General features: G+C 54.6%; 5 protein-coding genes across 5 annotated transcripts; 3 read left to right on the plus strand and 2 right to left on the minus strand.

Moving 5' to 3' along the window:
* Positions 1–563: 563 nt before the first annotated feature.
* Positions 564–5,355, minus strand: BO70DRAFT_339184 (putative membrane-tethered transcription factor (SPT23); the record flags this gene model as incomplete). Its single annotated transcript, XM_025541237.1, has 4 exons — positions 4,307–5,355; positions 3,356–4,248; positions 749–3,290; positions 564–695 (listed from the first exon to the last, which is right to left on the minus strand). The coding sequence occupies exons 1-4, from the start codon at positions 5,021–5,023 to the stop codon at positions 564–566; spliced, it is 4,284 nt and encodes a 1,427-aa protein (XP_025398005.1). The 5' UTR covers positions 5,024–5,355.
* A 4,572-nt stretch (positions 5,356–9,927) lies between these two features.
* BO70DRAFT_317498 (lytic polysaccharide monooxygenase auxiliary activity family 9 protein) lies at positions 9,928–11,331 on the plus strand (the record flags this gene model as incomplete). The annotated part of the gene is made up of 2 exons (XM_025540385.1): positions 9,928–10,658; positions 10,842–11,331. 2 exons carry the CDS (start codon positions 9,928–9,930, stop codon positions 11,158–11,160), a joined length of 1,050 nt encoding a protein of 349 aa, XP_025398006.1. The 3' UTR covers positions 11,161–11,331.
* Positions 11,332–11,838: 507 nt separating this feature from the next.
* Positions 11,839–12,653, plus strand: BO70DRAFT_66008 (uncharacterized protein). Its single transcript, XM_025548626.1, has one exon. It carries the CDS (start codon positions 12,006–12,008, stop codon positions 12,537–12,539), a length of 534 nt encoding a protein of 177 aa, XP_025398007.1. The 5' UTR covers positions 11,839–12,005; the 3' UTR covers positions 12,540–12,653.
* A 363-nt stretch (positions 12,654–13,016) lies between these two features.
* On the plus strand, positions 13,017–15,239 carry BO70DRAFT_339190 (putative RNA binding protein Ligatin/Tma64). Its single transcript, XM_025541238.1, has 3 exons — positions 13,017–13,130; positions 13,224–14,070; positions 14,126–15,239. Exons 1-3 carry the CDS (start codon positions 13,110–13,112, stop codon positions 15,211–15,213), a joined length of 1,956 nt encoding a protein of 651 aa, XP_025398008.1. The 5' UTR covers positions 13,017–13,109; the 3' UTR covers positions 15,214–15,239.
* A 296-nt stretch (positions 15,240–15,535) lies between these two features.
* On the minus strand, positions 15,536–17,589 carry BO70DRAFT_339194 (tRNA maturation protein LHP1). Its single transcript, XM_025541239.1, has 3 exons — positions 17,433–17,589; positions 16,038–17,201; positions 15,536–15,950 (listed from the first exon to the last, which is right to left on the minus strand). Exons 2-3 carry the CDS (start codon positions 17,132–17,134, stop codon positions 15,830–15,832), a joined length of 1,218 nt encoding a protein of 405 aa, XP_025398009.1. The 5' UTR covers positions 17,135–17,201; positions 17,433–17,589; the 3' UTR covers positions 15,536–15,829.
* Between the last annotated feature and the right edge of the window lie 1,157 nt (positions 17,590–18,746).

Below are 18,746 nucleotides of genomic sequence, written 5' to 3' on the forward strand. Positions count from 1 at the left end.
GGCGACAATGAGAGGGAATGCGTGAGGAAGTATAGCAGCATCGCGGTGTTGCGGGCGGGTGTTTGGGGCGGAAAGCCAACGGAGGGCCCCACCGCCTTTCTCTCGTTGAAAGGGAAATTGCCAGGAAATAATAGTATATAATCTCTACAACCATGGAATTAAATCGATCAATGTGATGGAATGGTAGTTACACTCTGCACGGGCAGCCCGGTCTTCATTATATCAGAGAGAGAGAGAGAGAGAGAGAGGAAATGACAAGAACAATCACGTAGGAAAATATACATAATTCTGTACAGTCGATACAGGTAAGTAGCAACAACCAACAACAGGAACAACAACAGGCTCTTTCCAGAAACAACACAAGAGAGGAAGAAAGAGGTCACGCAAAGCAGTCATATCCCGTCATTATGAAACGATAGCTCTTGAACAAAAGAAAGACATGCCCATTGTATTACCGGCCCCAGTGGACAGAACGCCCCAGCTTAAATGAACGAAGACATAAAAGTCAGTAAAATAGGAAAAAATAAAAAGTGAACTGCGAACCACCCAGATCAATCAATCAATCAATGGCCGACTTCTAACGCGCCCTGCGCATATCGGTTTTTGACAAATTCATATCCGCTGGACAGCCCCTCCCAGATCCCCGGGGCCGAGTTGCGAGCCCAGGCGCATATCACCAGTAGCAGAAGCGGTATCTAATCCATGTCAGCCAATGATGCTTTCCAATGACAGTCATCTGTCGACTTACCCAAACCATGTACAGCTTCCGGTCACTGCTCAGACCCTTCATCCGCTGGGCTTGCTGCTCCCGGAGATGCTTTTGCTCCTCGCGACTTATGACCTTGCGGCCAATCCGGATGTCCTTGAGTTCTTCGTTCTGCGGCTTGACACGAGCGACCTCGGTGGCGCTGCTGGCCCGGGGGGCTTCGGAGGCGCTGGCCTGGGCTTCAAAATGTTGATCCAGAGCCGCATCCGTTGCCGCTTGCAGCATGCTCGACTTCTTCAATTGCTCCTCCTCCTCGTCGTTTCCTTTGTTCGGATAGAGCTCCTCATAGGACGGGAGCTCCGGACCGGAGGGGGTGGAGGAAGGAGGCGGAGCGGAGGGAGAACTGCCAGTCAGCATATCCCACCAGCCGTCTTTGGCCGACCGCGCAGTGCTTGGTCGGTGCGGAACGAGATTCGTAATGCGACGCATCATCGGATGGGCCTGGTAGTCAGGCAAGGCTGGCATAGGTGGTAGCGCGGGGAGATTGGGGAAGGCATTGGACACGCTTTGCTGGAACTGGTTGATCTGGGCTTGCAGTTGGTTGCGCCATGCAACCAGGGCGGCGGGGGGTGAAAACGGTCGAGCATCATCGGCTTCTGTGGTCTGATCAGGGGGGGTAGATATTAAAGCTCGATCGTGATGTATACTCGAGCGTCGTGATGCGTTATAGTCGATCTCATCGTCATCATCCTCCGAATCATCGGAATCGTCAACGGCATGATCAAAGGAGCCTGATGCAGAGGAAGTTTCCCATAGCGAGTGCAAGGATGCAGAGCTACTGTGCCTGCGGCGCGAAGATGACAATGATCCAACGCTGCGTGAGCGGTAATGGCGTGCGGGTATAAGAGCAGCCTGGTGGGCAGGCAGCGTCGTAGCAAGGTCTGCTGGGGTGAAGCCTCTAATGCTGCGGGCATAAGGGTTGGCTCCTGTGAGACGGAGTCTGTGGACGATATGCGCGTGACCGTTCAGAGCCGCCAGGTGCATCGGTGTATTCCCGCTGTTATCCTGCACATCGGGATTGGCACCTCGCGCAAGGAGACCAGCCACGAACCGCGTTAGGCCCAAGGAAGACGCAAAGTGAAGTAGAGACTGGCCTGTGGCAGAGCGTGAGTTGTACTTGGGCGGACGTGGGCTGTCATCAAGGTCGACAAATTCAAGATAGGTCAACATTCTCGAATCAAGATCGCCCAGTTTGCCTTGAGACTCCAGGCCAGGCACCTGGCGCTGATGACCCCCAGATCCTCCTTGGAAGTCATTTTGGAGGTTGAATACCCCCTTCATGTCACTGCCCATGATCTGCTGGGCTGTTTGGAAGGCATCTGCCTGACTGCCAAGTTTCTGACCAAGAATCCCGAGCGCAAGACGGTACATTTGCAGCTCTCGATCATCAACGTAACGGAAATACTGCTGTTGCTTGGGCATCAGGGTTTGAGGCGTCTGTAACTGGCCAAAGGTGGGGTGCTCATGCTTGAAAACCACCGCCACCAGCCCAGGCTGAAGTGCAGGAGGCGTCAAGCAGTTCAGACATTTGTCACCCCAGAACGTGGTAGTAGTCGCGAGAGTGTCACCAAAGACAACTTCCATGCCGGGGTAGAAGCCGCTTCCCAACAGCGTGACCTCAGTGCCTCCCGTAACGGAACCCTCTGCGGGGACCAATTTATGGATGACCGATGGCAGCCGGTTGCCCGCATTTGTGAGTGGCGGCCACAGGGACGTGGACGGGCTGGGTCCCAAGGAAATGTTGAAATTCTGGTCCTGGAAGTTGTTGCGCGAGGAAGGGCCGGGAGTCCCAGGGCGGCTGGGCTGAGCCGAATTTGGCGCGGACATCAACTGCTGCTGGATAAAGCTGTCCAAAGTCTGCTGCTGCAAAGCAGTGTTGAGAAACGGGTTGGTGTCACCGCCGTTCGGGGTGGGAGGACCATTAGGAAATTGATTGGACATCGCAGCTGATGTCACAAACGGCCGCTCCACTGGGGATGTGAACCCGCGAGGCCCAGAGAACTGTGGCTCGTTCGGGGCTGAAGAGCTGGAGGCGCTGGCAGACGCCTGCGTACTCTCCAGCTTGGTCATAGTAAGCTCTGTCGGCAGTCGTCCCGAATTGCTGTGCTTGCGACGCTTGTTCACCGGCCCTTGGAAGTCGTTCGGCGACGTTTGTCTCGACAGGCTGCGTGGTGTCGGCGCATTAGAGGGCGTAGTGCCGTTTGTTGAGGATTGAGAGACTGCAAAGGATCCGGGTGTCATTTGGTACTGTGTGTTGAATCGTTGCTGAAGTCCTTGCAAATCTGTAGCCGAAGGCTGAGTTGTTTGTTGAGAGGGGGTTGATCCTTTGCCCGTTTCAACACTGGGGCTTGACGGGAACACACCAACGCCTGGCAATTGTGTCCCATCAGGCAAGGAGGGGGAGGGACCAGGAGCTGGAGGGGCGGGGGGAGCATGGGTTTTGTGGTCATCCGTGATCATGATCGAGTTCGTTATAGCTTGCGCGATGACGTTGTCCTTATAATCCTTGACAGTAAAGATGACCCTAGGGGTAAGATACCCGTGTCAGCAACAGCGGCACTGAATTGGAAAGGGGTAGGAGGTACATACTGGAACCCAAGCTTCTCGTTTTGATGCCTGCAGTAACATGCGATCCGCATCGGCAGTTCAACCTGCATGGCTCCCGGAGGGATATTCGGCATCGGGGCGTCTCCATAACCTGGCATAGCATTCTTGGACGGCTCGGTCCAATCCTTGATCTCGCTGGTGTTGAAGACAATCACCCTCTTCTCCTCATCCTTCTGGAAAAGTTCGTCCTCCTCTGGCTTTCTTTGCTTCTTCCGGAATGCCCGCTTCCGTTCACGCTGTATACACCCAGGACAGATTTTCACTTCGCCCCCATCCAACGGTTTGTCTTCTTCCTGCATATCATCGGCAGGGCGGGGGCTAGAGCTGGATGAACCGTGGGGGTTTTCACCTCTGGCTCTCGCAAACGCCTTCCGCACCTTATCCTGATCTTGCATTGCACTTGTGCAAACCAGACTGGTGTGTAGCTCGACAATTTCCGGCGATCGTTCAGCGGCAGGCGGGGCAAGGAACTTCGGTTTCGAAATGGTGTGGCTTGGTAAGCGTACCTTCTTGACACCGTTCGGCAATGGGAAGAGGGTCAATCGGATAGGAATCTGGGTTTCCACGCGGGACTTGAGCGAGGTGGGGTGCACGGTCAGGAGGTGCCGCTGTATCGTTTCCTGCTTGATGTTGCCGGGTGAGGGGGACGGCGCAAAGTTTACTCCAAAGGGAAAGCTGCTTGGCCCAAAGTTCAAGCCAGAACTCATCGGAGAGCCGCCGTTCATGCTGATACCCCCAAAGCTTTCTTCCAGGAAGGACGAAGGCGAATGGTTTCCCCACGGACCCAGTGGCGATTTCCCTCGACTGAAACTTCTTGAGGACGAGAAGGGCGAAGGCTCCTTGGTGCTGCGAGAAAGGAACGAAGAGGCAGTCATCTGTATATCAGGGTCAGCAGAGCGCAAGCGCGATAGCAAATCAGAGAGGCGGGCTCACCGGCGAAGCTGGGTTTCGAGACGAGGCTCCGGACACACTGCGATATTGGGACTTGGATCTTTTCGGGAACTTTGGCTGTGGCGGCGGCTCAGTTTTCAGAGGACTAGGGCTGCTAGCGGCACTCTCAAAATCGAACGCCGCGTCCATAGCCTTGTTGCTCGATTCAAGGTCGGTGTCTGTAGGGAAGCCTCCATCAAGATTTGGCATGGACAGATCCAGTCCAAACAGCGATTCCTCCTTCAACGATGAAAGGTCCGGGTTCATCCAATCATCTGTCGAGTATCCGAACGGCATCACGGTGTTTTCGCTGTGGACCGCCGATGCGGACGACGTTACCGATGGGTTTCGGACATGATTCCGCGGCGACGTGGAGGAAGAACTGGGCGACGACCCATCGGGGGATTCGGCGGGCGAATCGGAGGATACCATATTGACTTGTCGCAACGTATCCTGCTCCTGGTACGACCGCTTGAGCGACAGTTCTGACGGCGATAGACATGACGGCTCCGACTCGGTGGCTGGGTGCGATGGAGGAGCGCGAGAGAACAGGATGTCGTCGAAATCCCTTCCTGCGTTCTCGGCAGACACCTGCATTCTCGCAGTATCCAGGAAATCCATATCTGTATCGTGGTAAGGATTCCCCATCTCGTCGTCAACGACAATCGGATCCAAAAAAGGGAACGCAGGCGAAGAAGCGGCCTCTGCCGATCCCATCATTTGATCCTCACAGCAGTATGTAGCAGACCAAAGGGAGAAGCCTGAAACACTCCCTACCGACGACCCTCACAACCTGCTCCCAATTCGAGCCCGAAAACCGCGGCCCGGGATGTTGTGAATTGGACCAAGGACCGGGGAGAGGAGGGAATGACTGCGATCGTTGTGGGCGGGCGCACTCGGTCTTGCCTCCGTTAATAGCAGCGGTCGTCCATCAAAGTCGGCGTCGGCAGCGGGGGTAGTAGTGATGTGGCGAGCGGGCGGATTGAGGGGGGTGAGAGGTGATGTGATGGTCTGGGGAAGACAGCGTAGTTGAGTAAGGGCGGCAGGCGTAGGGGGGGCGGAGGCGGAGGAGGCGCGGCAGGGTTGGGAAAAGGGAGGAAAATCCAGCCCGGGTGTCGGAGTTGGACGAGTGCAGCAGAAGAAGGTTCGAGAGGGCGGACGGGTTCGCCAGCGACTCGACTCGAACGGGGGCTCGATTTGGAGAATGCGGAATGCGGGTATGGTAGGTGAGAGGAAGGGGGATGGTTTGATCAGCACAAGAGACAGATAACCTCAAGGATGTGGTGGTTAGCTGCTGACAGGGTGCGTGAGGGAGTTGAGGTGAGTGAGTGACTGAGTGACGGACATCCGGTACAGCGAGACTTGACTCTTTTGGTCGCTTTCGCGGTGAGGCGGCCCACGACAAGCCGCTAAACCCGATGGGGCAGCCAGTCGGCCAGGAACGGAGTAACTAGGCCGCCGGGTTTCTATTGGCCGGGGGGGGATCCTGGAGGCTCCCCGCCTCGTTGCTAAGGCACCTACGCGCACTAGTTGGTACTAGCGGCAGTGCAACCTGGGCTCCGGAACTCCAGAGTCACCACAGTTACTATGTGCCTTACGAGTAGATACGGAATACGGAATACGCTCGGTCGGTCGCATGCGCCCTGGACCGGATTCCTCCAGGGCCGGAGAATGCGCCTCCGATCACCGTCATGGAAGGACGAGAGGTACCAGTCCTAATCCCGGTGCCGCATCGGGATGGAATTATGAGTTATGACACATCCTTTGGGTTGTCCCCTCAGCCAACCCAAACTCTCGCAAAGCCTATTCTCGCCCGTGCCAGTTATCTGGCCCTCCCCGAGAGGCAAAAACCCGCGAAAGCAGTTCAGAACAAGCGAGCTGTGGGCCTGGCAGGGGCGCTTTGTTCGTGTTCTATACACCGCTCTCAATTGGCTGCGCTGCCGTGTTTGCCCATACCAGCACTAAGTATCGCCTAGGGTCTATCCTCTCTGCGGAGTCCTATTATTACCTCATTTCCGAGTCGGCCAAGAGGAACAGCGCAGGGGACCAAACGGGTTGAAGATGTGGCGGGGGAGGGGGGGGGATCCAACGGGGAGAGGAAGAGACAAAGAACGTCCGTTTCGGCCATCCCGATTCCCGCGGAGTCTAGCCTCCCACGGATCCCCCCGGCGACATTCATATTGCGGGGAGACCACCCTCCAGGCCCCGGAATCCGAATGATTCGTGACAGCTAGCACTCGCTAGGCTAGGTACAGGCGCCAGGGCTCTTGAATGGTGACACAGTCAGTGTAACTCTCGGATCGCTACCCCTCCCCATCCGCATCCTCATCTTAAGAGGGGATCAGTGATAAGCCTACCGTTTGACACGCATCCTGTGTACTCAATCTCGCCATGCGCCGCAGATAAGGCATGTAGGCGCCGACCAAAGTCCCAGCCTTCGAAGCAATTCACCTGGCGAATCACATACAGCATTCCATTATCGTGATGCATTAGTACTACCGTAGGGATGCCCTGGATGCATGATGTCTTCGCTGCTACGGAGTACGGCTCGCCACACGGGAGTTCCAGGGGGGCTTCGCAAGCTACTCCCTTTAGTAGGTACAGAGTAGCATAAGGTCGGGTTCTTTTAATTTACCATGAGGAAGGGGTCTATGTTGACAGGCGATGGCAGAAAGGGTTCTTTCATATTCCTGTCAGCTCTCATTGACACCAGTTTACCGATAGAGTCAGAAGAAAAAAGGCTTACGCAATGGAAGTGCAGATCCGCCGGCGAAAATTGCATCAAGAGCTGATCTTCACTAGTGAGAAGATCTATGCAGAATCGCTTGGGATCCGTTCAGAAAAAGCAAAGCCAGGCAAACGCGGAGGGGAAGCTGGGATCTGTGCAAACTTTTGCTCTCTCAATATATTTTGGGCGCACTAAAGTCGACATACAGTGGACACCCGTTCAGCTCTGGTATAAAATGGCGCACGTACCCAGCGCAATAGGGCATCAAGGTCAATTCCGTGTGACATGACGGTTTGAAGCGTTTTATCCTATTTAATGACGTAAAGGTGGGGTCTAATTCTTTGCTGAATGCTGAGCTCGTCAGCACTGAAGTCTTGGTCAAGTGCGGTACTCCGTATATACAATTTATCAATAGTAAGGCAACAAGCGCCCTCGGGGATGGAACGACAGAATATGTTCAATCCCCCGCCAGAACAGCCTGCATACCTAGCAGGGAAGATTGTAATTCCATACCAGCTGTTCGAGTATTGGCCATTGTACAGAGCAAACAACGGTCGCTATTCACTGCCAACCAGCTTCCTAGGTATGCTATAAGAAAGGTAGCATCATGTTTTTCTATTCCCAGTTTACCTATACTCAACCATTGGCCCTAATAACCAGTCAGAATTTCATTCAACTCACCTGACTTGATGGGGCGTGTCCTAGGGGTCACACAGGGACACAAGGCGTCATGAACTGCAGGTGCGTATTGAGCAGATAGGGCTGCCTTCCGAGATTCAACGTAGCACAGGAAAAGCCAACACCTGATAAATTTCCTTCCGACGCCCGGATTTCTTGTAGAGTGATTTGGGCCCGATTCTTATCTGGCTGTTGTATGTCATGGAGGTGTGATATGGATAGGATCACAGACAGTGATGGCTGCATCTCTCCCAGCCTAATTTGTCTTTGGTATGACATGCAATCTTTTCATGACAATTGCTGACTATCAATATCCAGAAATGTTCGCTGACCGGTTGGTTCTTTGGTGACAGAAGAGACCAAAGCAATATTCAGGTGCGGTGGCTGATAGAAAGGAGGAGCACACACAGTAGCCATGGGATATATTGAAGGATCGCGGCTAGACGAGATCTCCCTGCATCGTTGCCTCAAATCAAATGAAGGGTTTATCCCCTGGGCGGCAAGTTCCATCCCATAGAACCGTTCCACGGTACTCCATATCTATCTATCTACTGGGTTAAACAAGCATGCTGATGCCGTTGAATAAAAGCTTGGTTGGTCGGCCGCCACGTACGGACAGCTGAGGACCCCGCCAATGGGTGTTTCAAATTGAAGACTGGATGGTGCAGCGCCTTGGATAACAGTCCCACCTCCTGGTATCATTGAGCGTCCAGACCACAAGGCTGGCCCTGACCCGCAGATAGATGGTGTTGCGCCTCCGGAGTCCGGACGAGACCGGGCGCTTCGCAGAGCAACGGCGGTCCCTGCATTGAGGTCATGGACCCTGAGGCCCTGTCGGTGAGCCTTGAGAACGTCCGAAATTGCAATTCACCTCCTCTGGACCGAGAGATATTTTTGGCGCCAGCGCTTATGTTATATGAAGGCATCCACGGCGCCATTAGCCTCCACGGAGGCACCGCCTGCGCTGGCCTGGAGCGAATCAGACGGATGCAATGGTGATTATGGTGATATTATCGTCCTTGCCAAGACCGACGACGATGGCCCCTCCTTGTAATTTCATCGGGAGTCTCAATCTAATTGTCGGATGGACCACGTCCCCAATTATTATGGGACGGCGTCACGGCATGGCACCATTAGAGGGGTTAGGCGGCTTGGCCGGTAGAGCGGCCCCGCTATGTTGATTCGTGCCGGCAGAGAGCCCAGAGGAGGGTGAAAACCATGAGTTTATGAAAGAGCGATTAGGTAAGCTCGCGGGCACGTGGTTGACTGCTATCTCGTCTAGATCCGGAACTCCGTACCTTCAACTCCCATCTCTTCAGTCCTCATCCAGCCAACCTCAAAGGTATTGTAAGTACACACACAGCACATTGCGTCTTCCCGCCCGTTAATCCCGTCTCCTCCGCCCGACTGACTCGGGAACCCATCTCACAGACTCGAGGGAACAGAATACTCCCGGGCGCCCCTCCAGCCGTTGCAAATGGCACGTCTTGGCAGGGCGGAGTTGGAGCCGGCGTAGCTGCTGGTTGAAACTCGCAGTGTCACAGACTGCCGCCCGAAGCCTGAAGACCTCCACGGCCTCCGATCCACTCTGCTGGCATGGCCGGTAGCTAAATCGCTGGGCCCTTCGGGCGCTTCTCCGCCTCGCCCAAAACGGGAGGCGCTAACGCTCAGTTAGTCCCATGCTCCTGGAAAGAGTGGGAAAGGCTGTCTCGACCTTCAACTATGGAACTGGCCGGCGCGTTTGTGGTCTGTGGCCCGGTGCTTGTCTTTCATCAATCCCAGACTCTTTCCCCCTGCGGCGACCCTATCTCAATCACCTTCTGCGTCTCAGCCCTCCCCCCGCTGGCCCTTGGAGTGGGTGGGAACCTGACAGCTGCCAAGCCATCCAACTGCAGTGTGGCTATCAGTAGTGAACCTTTCATTTGGCTTGGTTCGAAACTGCTGGGTCTGAGCTTTGGCAGAGACTGAATGGGATGGACCGTGAGGATGGTGGGCAATATAAAAGGGTGCCAGACCACCTTCCAGAACCGTTTTCTCTCTTCCTCTCACCAGCTTCGCATTCCTTTCTCTTTCGAGGTCTCAGAACCATCCATTCTCTTGTTTTCCTTTCCTGGCTTCATTGATTGAAGACCATTCTTTTCGTCACTCTTTCTTTCCAACCGGTCCCTTACCTTCCAACCATCACGCTGTGCGTTGATAAGCTCAAAAGCCTTCCAAGATGTCTGTCGCTAAGATTGCTGGTATCGTCCTCGGCTCGGCCGCTCTGGTCGCTGGCCACGGCTACGTGTCGGGTGCTGTGATTGACGGCGAGTACTACGGAGGTTACATTGTCACCGAGTACCCCTATGAGAGCGACCCCCCGAGCACCATTGCCTGGTCCACCGACGCCACTGACCTGGGCTACGTCGACGGCACTGAATACGCCGAGGCCGATATCATCTGCCACAAGAGCGCTCAGCCCGGTGCTATCTCCGCCGATGTCAAGGCTGGCGGTACCGTTGAGCTGCAGTGGACTACCTGGCCTTCCAGCCACCACGGTCCCGTCCTGACCTACCTTGCCAACTGCAACGGTGACTGCTCCGATGTCACCAAGACCGACCTCGAGTTCTTCAAGATCGATGAGAGCGGTCTCATCAGCGACACCGACGTCCCTGGTACCTGGGCCACTGACAACCTGATCTCCAACAACAACAGCTGGACTGTGACCATCCCCTCCACCGTCGAGGCTGGTAACTATGTCCTGCGTCACGAGATCATTGCCCTGCACTCCGCCGAGGAGAAGGATGGTGCCCAGAACTACCCCCAGTGTCTCAACCTGAAGGTTACCGGCAGCGGAACCGAGACCTACACCGGCACCGCCGGTGAGTCGCTCTACAAGGACACCGACCCGGGTATCCTCGTCAACATCTACGAGACTCTGTCCTCCTACGATATCCCCGGTCCTGATATGTACAATGCCACCTCTTCCAGCAGCTCCTCCAGCGCCGCTACTACCTCCGCCGCCAGCGCCGCCGCCGCCGCCACCACTTCTTCCTCCAGCACCTCTTCCGTCGCTGAGGCCACCTCCGCTGCTGAGACCACCTACGCTGCTCAGACCACCACCCCCGCCGCCGAGGCCACCTCCGTCGCCAGCACCACCTCCGCTGCTGGTGCCGTTGTCACTGATGTTGCTACCACCGTCCAGACTTCGGTCGCCACCGCCTACCAGACCTCGACTGACGTTGTGCAGGTCACTGTCACTGGCAGCTCCCCTCAGCAGACCCACGTGCAGGTGTCTACTTCCAGCGCCGCTGCCTCCTCCCCTAGCAGCTCTGCCTCCGCCTCCACCTCCAGCAGCAGCCTTACCAGCTACTTCAGCTCTCTGAGTGCGGACCAGTTCCTCAGCGTTCTCAAGGAGACTTTCTCTTGGCTCGTCACCGAGAAGAAGCACGCCCGTGACATCACCGCATAATTGCCCAGCAAGATGTGGTAATCGGACCGAATAAACGTTCTTTCTTTTCACATCTAGCGCCCGAACTCAATCGTCGGACTGTTAGATATTCCTGTTTTGGATCAGTGATCCATTTATGTACCATTAAAATACCATTTTTGGAGCTGTATACTCTTTCTTGCCCCTTCCCGGCCTTGGGATGTTCTAAATTCCTTGTAACGGTACATAGTAATGAGAATAGAGCCCACAGATTGTTTAGTCTCCTGATAAGGATAGGATCCCACATCTGCTCTCAATAATTTCTTTTAAATCCCATGGTCAATCTATCCTCCTTTACCATCTAGTATCCAGCTATAATAAATTTGCTTTTCTATTTTGAGAAACTGGCACACGTAGAAGCTGACCTGAAAGCTTTCCTATGTCCTAACATTCAAGCGAAACCAGGTAATATATGGCAGTTTAGCCCATTCTAAGGCTTCCTAGGTGTATGTATGTTCTTTCCTGCGATACACCAAATTAACCACCTATCGACAGTACAGTGGTATGCCAGCCAAAAGTTAAAGCCGTCCATACCGCCCAAATCCGAATTTCTTTCTCGAAATCTGTATTGCTAGACACCTGAGTACCTGAGGCACTTGATTTCATCATGGCTGGCGCCTGCCTAGAATGGCAAGTCACTGGGACCAGAAATCAATACGGCGGAGCACTTCACTGAGCTGTTGATCATTGACTTCTTGTTCCCCTCCGGACAGACCACCGTCTTCCACTGTCCTCCACCGTCCTCCTTCATACCTAGTCCTCGAACCCCCACATTTCTGAGCCAGGCTGTCCAGAATATCCTGCCTCTCGCAGGCTTCCCAACCATCATGCCTCCATTGAACGACAGTTCCAATGCGTCCAGCATCGCCCCCATTGACAAATCCCAGTGCGGCTGGTTCAAAGATGTTGGGTCCAATAGCATGTACGATTTCATGCAGACTTATGGCTTACATATGCATAACATGGAAGACTACGAAGAAGCAAGAGCGATAGTGGATACCATGAGACGCCATGACCAAGAGAACTGGGAGGCAGAGCAGGACGAACAGGACCAGGAATATTACGAACACGGGGGGGAGCCATACAAGATAGATTCTGTCGAGGACTATGATGAAAGCACGGAGGCAGAGCCCGTCGAGTACTATGACTATTACCGTGAGGACCGTGACCGTGAGGTGTACCAAAACGAGCAGGATCCGGACTGCTGCGAGGACTGGCAAGCGGAGCCTGGCGAATATGACTACTACCATGACTATGACGATCACTATGATGCGAACGAGGACGAAGAGAGCCAGGACTACAGTGACGCCTGGGATTCGGAGCCGAGTGATTTCAGCGACGAATATAATAACTGGGAATGAACTGCGGTTGGTGAGTCTAGCCCATGCTTAGACCAAGTATGTGGGAGATCTGGGCTCAGAAGGGTTAGCGATTCGGAGGATTGTGTCTCAGTTATTGTCTTATCTGCATCAGAAGAATGTATCGAATCTGTTTACTTTGTATTGGAGGACAACCTGCCGGCATCGATAGGGTACGGCGGATCAGCAGCCATGGGGCAATAGTTGTCAAATGTGTCATGTTTACTACCGTTATAATCTAACACATGCTTCATTCTCAGATTTATCGGTAGGGAGACCTGTACCGCGATGCTCCGCTGTAGACAAAGAGAGTGGATTTCGCACTAGGACGACTAGCCTGTGGATGCAGCGATGATGTATGATGTTGTTCGAAGCCTCGGAAGCGGAGACGCGGCCGATTGTTGTTGCGGCAGTCAAACCCATTCGTTCATCCAGAGTATCCCTGCGACCAGCTCCTTCTTCTCCATTTACCCACCATCGGACTCACTTTCATTGCTGGTGCTGGCTGAATGGGCTCGGTCGTTTCATAATTTCATTCATTCCATCCAACCATTGCATGCTCATCCCTCCACCATGTTCAAGAAGAAGCCCACAGTACTTTACCCCTCCCCCGCACTTTCCTGGGACCCGATCGACCAAGATCGCATTGCACCCTTATAGCACTTCGCTGACGTCGGACAATTATAGATCAAGAATCTGTCCCCCCTGCGGTCCTCCGACCGCCGGAAAATCGCCGATCAGATTATAAGCGATTACAAGATCGAAATCCCCTCGAGCACGCCAGTCGAACTCAGCGGCGATGATTCGACAAACCCCAGCGCATCGAACCCCACGGCGCCGACCCTCACCTCGATTCGCAATGCCCTCCTCCCCGAGAACTGTCTGTCAGCGCGCTTCACCACAACTGCCGGCCCGCAGCTCCGCGAAGTGCAAGGAACAGTGTATGTTGGAACGCACCCTGGCCTTGACGAACGGATCCTGTGGTTCAAGGCCGACCATGGGCCTGGCGCGGACGGACGTATCTACCCCACGGTTTATACCCTTTGGAACAACCCCGATTTGGTACCACTGCTTCATACCCCGCAAATGGTGATGCAGAAGCTGCATGGGGGTGCGGACTTGATGACCCCGGGTCTGGCGAATGAACCGCCTTTCGACGAGCGTGCTGTGAAGGACGCTGTGGTTGCTGTCGCCAGTTTGGATAGACACACGGTGCCTCTGTTTGTTGGGCTATGCGAGATTGATGTCTCAGCCCTCGGAGAGGTCCAGGGTACCAAGGGCCACGCCGTGCGTGGCCTTCACTGGGAAGGTGATGAGTTATGGGCCTGGAGTTCATCTTCCAAGCCTGGTCACCCTGCTCCGGAATACCTGGAGGGCTGGGATGAGGAGGAAGAGGAGGAAGAAGATGTGGATGAGATCGAAGCAGGTGTTCAAGACCTGGCTGTGGGTGGTGAGGATTCTGCCGAGGAGCCTTCAGGCGAAGCGCCTGACGAGGAAATTCCTGAGATCGAGGAGAAGGAACCCTCGACGAAAGGTGAGGCTTGCTAATATTCATGAAAGACAGTCTCATACTGACTTTTTTTTTACAGAAATCGATGAGGCCTTCGAAAAGGCTTTCCTTTATTCCCTCTTCAAACTCAAACAAGACAACCCATCAGCTACCAACCACGGCCTATCCTATCCTGTTCAACCTTCCGCCTTGGTATCGAACATGATCACTCCATACCTCCCCATCCACACCCCAAAGCAGGCTCAGTTCTACCAGATCAAAAAGACCAGCTGGAAGAACGTCAAAAAGTTCATCAAGTACCTGGATAAGCAGCGCCTGGTCAAGTCCAAAGATCGCAACGGCCAAGAGACCATCATTATGGACGTGGACTTCAACGATCGCCGCGTGGAACAGTTCGTCCCGTACAGGCTTCCATCCAAGAACGCCATTGAAAACGCAGGGAGATCCGCGACTCCCGGAAGCAACAAGCCCGCCGCGACAGACGGCAGCGATCCTTCTGTCGGACAAACGCTCACAGTCCAGACGCTATACCGACCAACCGGAAAGCTGACCCCTACCATCTTCCCCGCCCTCTCCAGCACCCATCCCAACAACTACTACAAACCCTCCGACGTCTCCACCCACCTCGATCAGTACCTCCAGTCCCAGAACCCCCCGATCATCGACCGCCAAAACAAACGCATCATCACCCTCAACCCCTTCCTCGCCAGCGCCATCTTTGCGTCCTCCTCCGCCGACGACAGAAGCACTCTCGCCCGCGGCAAAACCACCCGCGACGGCCTGCTCCGCCGTCTCGTGGAAGACCACTCGCTCATGACAGCCCACTACGTCATCCTGAAACCCGGCCAGACCATCTCCGACGTGAAACCCAAAGCGGGCGCCGCGCCGAAGGCCAACGTGATCCTGGAGCGCCGGACAGGATCCAAGACGATCACCAAGGTGTGGAACCTGGAGGTCTTCGGCATCATTCCTACCTTGTTGGCCGAGGAGCTGCAGAAGAAATGCGCTAGTAGCACCAGCGTCGGCCAGGCTGCCGGCGCAGTCAAGGGCGTCATGGAAGTCCTTGTGCAGGGTGATCAGCGGAAGGCGCTCGAGACGGCGCTGCTCAGACGGGGCTTGAAGACGCAGTGGATTGATGTGGTCGATAAGACGAAGAAGAAGAAATGAGTCCTTGATTCTAAACATAGTCGTGGGGTATCTGATGTTCTTGTCTCACGGCCGAGTATATATGATGTGTGTGCCGTGATATAGAAGTCTATGATAGCCTGATTGGTATATACCACATCCGATCAGTTGAATCTGACCAAATCTCCATGAGAACAATACTCATGAATCCTTGAGAGACCGTCACCGGTAAAATAGTGCTACGTGATACCAGAACCACCGTAATTAAAGCCTTACGCTTCCAGACCATTAAGAAATTAAGAAACGCTACCTACGTACGACCCATCTCCCACCCAAGTCAAGTAATACGAATTCACCGAATTCGATTCGTAGAATCTAAATCTGAAATAGACCCATATCATGAAAGAGCAAAAAGAAAAAGAAAAAAAAAAATTCAGATCAGCAATATACAACGCCATTATGATACGTATGGTCTTCTTTCAAGTTTAGTCAGTGAGGTGTAATCGAGCCAGGCCATGCTTTTTTTTAAAAAATCCCATCCTATCCATTCCCTTTCCGAAGCAAAGAAGCAAACAATGAGTTGATTGATTAGACACAACTTTTTCTGAAGGAGGTTTTGAGGAGTTGGTTAGTTGGTTGGTTGGTTGGATTTGAGGATTTACTCCTTCGAGTCCACCTTCTTGGAGGGGTGGTCGCCGTTGGCGCCGGCCTCGTCGTCACGGGCGCGCTTCTGGCCGGACGTCGAGTCGTCGGTGGTGCTCTGGACGATGGGGACGCCGCTGGAGATTGTTAGGGATATGTTGATTGTGAGGGTGAGAGGGGGAGGGGGAAGCGGAGGGCTATGGGGATGGGGTTGAGTATCGTACCGAGAGTCCTTCTGGACTTCACGACGCTCCTCCTTGGGCTGCTCGCTGCGGCTGAATCCGTTCTGCTGGTCAGCAGCGCGACGCTCCCTCCAGTCGCGGTTGTCGTTACCGCCACGGTTTCCGCCACGGCCACGACCACGGCCACGGAAGTTACCACCACGGCCACCACGACCACCACGGCCACCGCCGCTGGCCTTGACGCGACCGGCCTCGATGTCCTTCACCTTCTCCTCACAGTATTCCTTCTTGCTCTTGATGAGCAGATCCTGTCCCTTCCACTGGGGCTTGGGGTCCAGAGCCAGGAAGGCCTTCTGCTTCTCCTCCGACTCGAACTCAACGAACACGCTGCCCTTGAAGATCTTGTCATAGGTGCGACGAAGACGGATGGCGTTGACGGGTCCGTGGGGGGCGAAGAACGCCTCGATGTCGAGCTGGGTGGTGGGCTCCTCCTCGCCGAATCCCTTGGCGTAGACGCTACGGCTCATAGCCTGGTCCTCGAAGACCTTGACGACGCTGTGGTCGTGGGTCTCGGTGACGCTCTCGGGGAGGGGGGTCTTGCGGCGCACGCCGGTCTCGTTGTCGGTCAGCTCCAGGGTCTCGGAGGTCTTGAGGGCCTCGACGATGGCGCTGAAGGGCTGGAAGTGGCGCATGCGCTTGAACGAGTGCAGGAGCTCGAGGGGAACGGAGCGGTTGGTGCTACCGCCCACCTTGGAGAACAGGAACTTGTCCATGGGCAGGTTGGAGTCGGAGAAGTAGAACTCGACCTGCTTGCGGATCTGGACCGGGTCGTCCGTCACCTCCTGCGAGGAGGGATCGAACTTGGAGTTGTTGCGGCGGTTGAAGCGGCCCCCGCGACCCCGGTTGTCGTGACGGGACTCCCGTTCTTGCTGTGTCTTGATCTCCTTCTTCTCCTCGGCCTGCGCGGACTGCTGGCCCAGCTTAGCGGCGGCTTCGACGATGCGGGCCTCCTCGGCATCCTCCTTGGTGGCACCGTTGGCAGGCGCTTCGTTCTCGCCCTTCAGCTCGGCCAGGACGCTCTGGACATCCTTCTCGGCCTCGGCGTTGGGGGCGACGGTCTTCTGCTCGTCGGCGGACATGGTCGCGAAGAATCTGGGTCGTGCGATCGGGGATATGGGATAGAGAGTTTAAGAAGAAATGCCCCTACTGCGACCCAAGCATGTCAGTGATGTGCGGGGGGGTGGGGGGGAAGGGAGTTAAAAAATGCAGACAAGCAGATGAGAGGGGTCACCAGGAGCCCTATATATAGCGATGATAGGGATCGAACTGGCCAATAATGGGAGAAGGCCGGGTTGGTGAAAGCGCGCGGTAAAAGACAGGCAGACAGACAGACAGAAAGACAGACAGACAGACGCAGGAGAAGCCTTTGTTTCTTACCTGGGAATAGACGAGCGCAGAGGAGAGAGTAATCGACCGGAAAGACACCTGCAAGCAACTGAGAGAAGAGTCATCGATAATAATGCGCGGCGGGGGGAAATTTTCTGAGCGCCGCGGCGGAGCTGCCGCCACACGGAGAGTTGCGGCCTGAGGCCGGAGAAGTGGCTGGGTGTGGCGCTGAGGGGTGAGACTGGATCGAGACTAGACCGGATGCGGAAGAGAGTCGGCTGTCAGGCTCTCTCTCCATACTACTACAGAGTAGTAGTACTTGACTTCCCTTTCACTGACAGTCAGGACTGGCTTTCTCCCTTGCATGACGTGTGACAAAGTCTCAGGCCCCCCGGGGCGCTGGAATCTTCCTCGCAATCAGTATTGGTTCCGAGCCAATGCATGTCATATGCTGTTTGCCCACATGGGGACGGACTGCATCCGCAGGTACGCGCTCCCTTCGTTGGCACTGCGTAGGACGGGCAGATCTATCGAGATTCCAACCATAAACCGACTTCTTGCGTCTACGAGAATAAGTCCCACCGTGGTATTTCAATGACGGCCTGAAATACTTATCAGAAATGTTTTCATCAAACTGGTGTAGAATACATGCCTGACAATATGGGTTACATCTTTAGTTGGTCGCTTGAAAGCTGCCCAGAAAGGATCTCTTCAATACTGATGTCTCTAGACTGCCAAATTTGAGAATTGCTGGTATTTGGCCTGCTGCAAGTCCTGGTATCAATACAGAGCCGTACTTGACCTTCAAGAACAACCGCATGGGTGTATCTGTAGGCATTGGATGCCATAGAGACAGATGGAAGCTGCTCTGCTACTGCCACTGGAAGGCCTGGGGTGTCCCGTGCCGGGCGTCCAGAGCACCTGCCAATTTCGTCGAAGATCCGGGGGAGGCTCGCGACAACTCGCAACCACTCGCAACCTTCCCGGTGTGTGATCTTCGAGGTGGCCTTTGCGCAGGCTGGAAGTCGACATGCTATTCTGCTACTACTGTCTTGGTTATAGACCCATACGCTTAGCCAACATAGGCACGATCGCATCTTTCGGTACCTTGTGCCCCCCGCGTCCTTGCAGACTTATCCTTCGAGGACCTATCTTTTGCTGTGTTCTTAGGTGGATCAAAGCAGATGTTCAGCCCCATACGTCTTCATAGTCTGTCAACGTTTGCCGAGGTACCACTGGCAACATGCTAACAGTTTGATTTTCAGCAACAGGAACCATTGATAAACACTGACCCACACGGTCGTTGACAAGCAGGCTTGTCTAGCTTATAGCTCCTACAGCAGACATTGCCCCCCTAAATATACC

This window comes from Aspergillus heteromorphus, assembly GCF_003184545.1.
Source record: "Aspergillus heteromorphus CBS 117.55 chromosome Unknown BO70scaffold_18, whole genome shotgun sequence".
Taxonomy (NCBI): Eukaryota; Fungi; Ascomycota; class Eurotiomycetes; order Eurotiales; family Aspergillaceae; genus Aspergillus; species Aspergillus heteromorphus.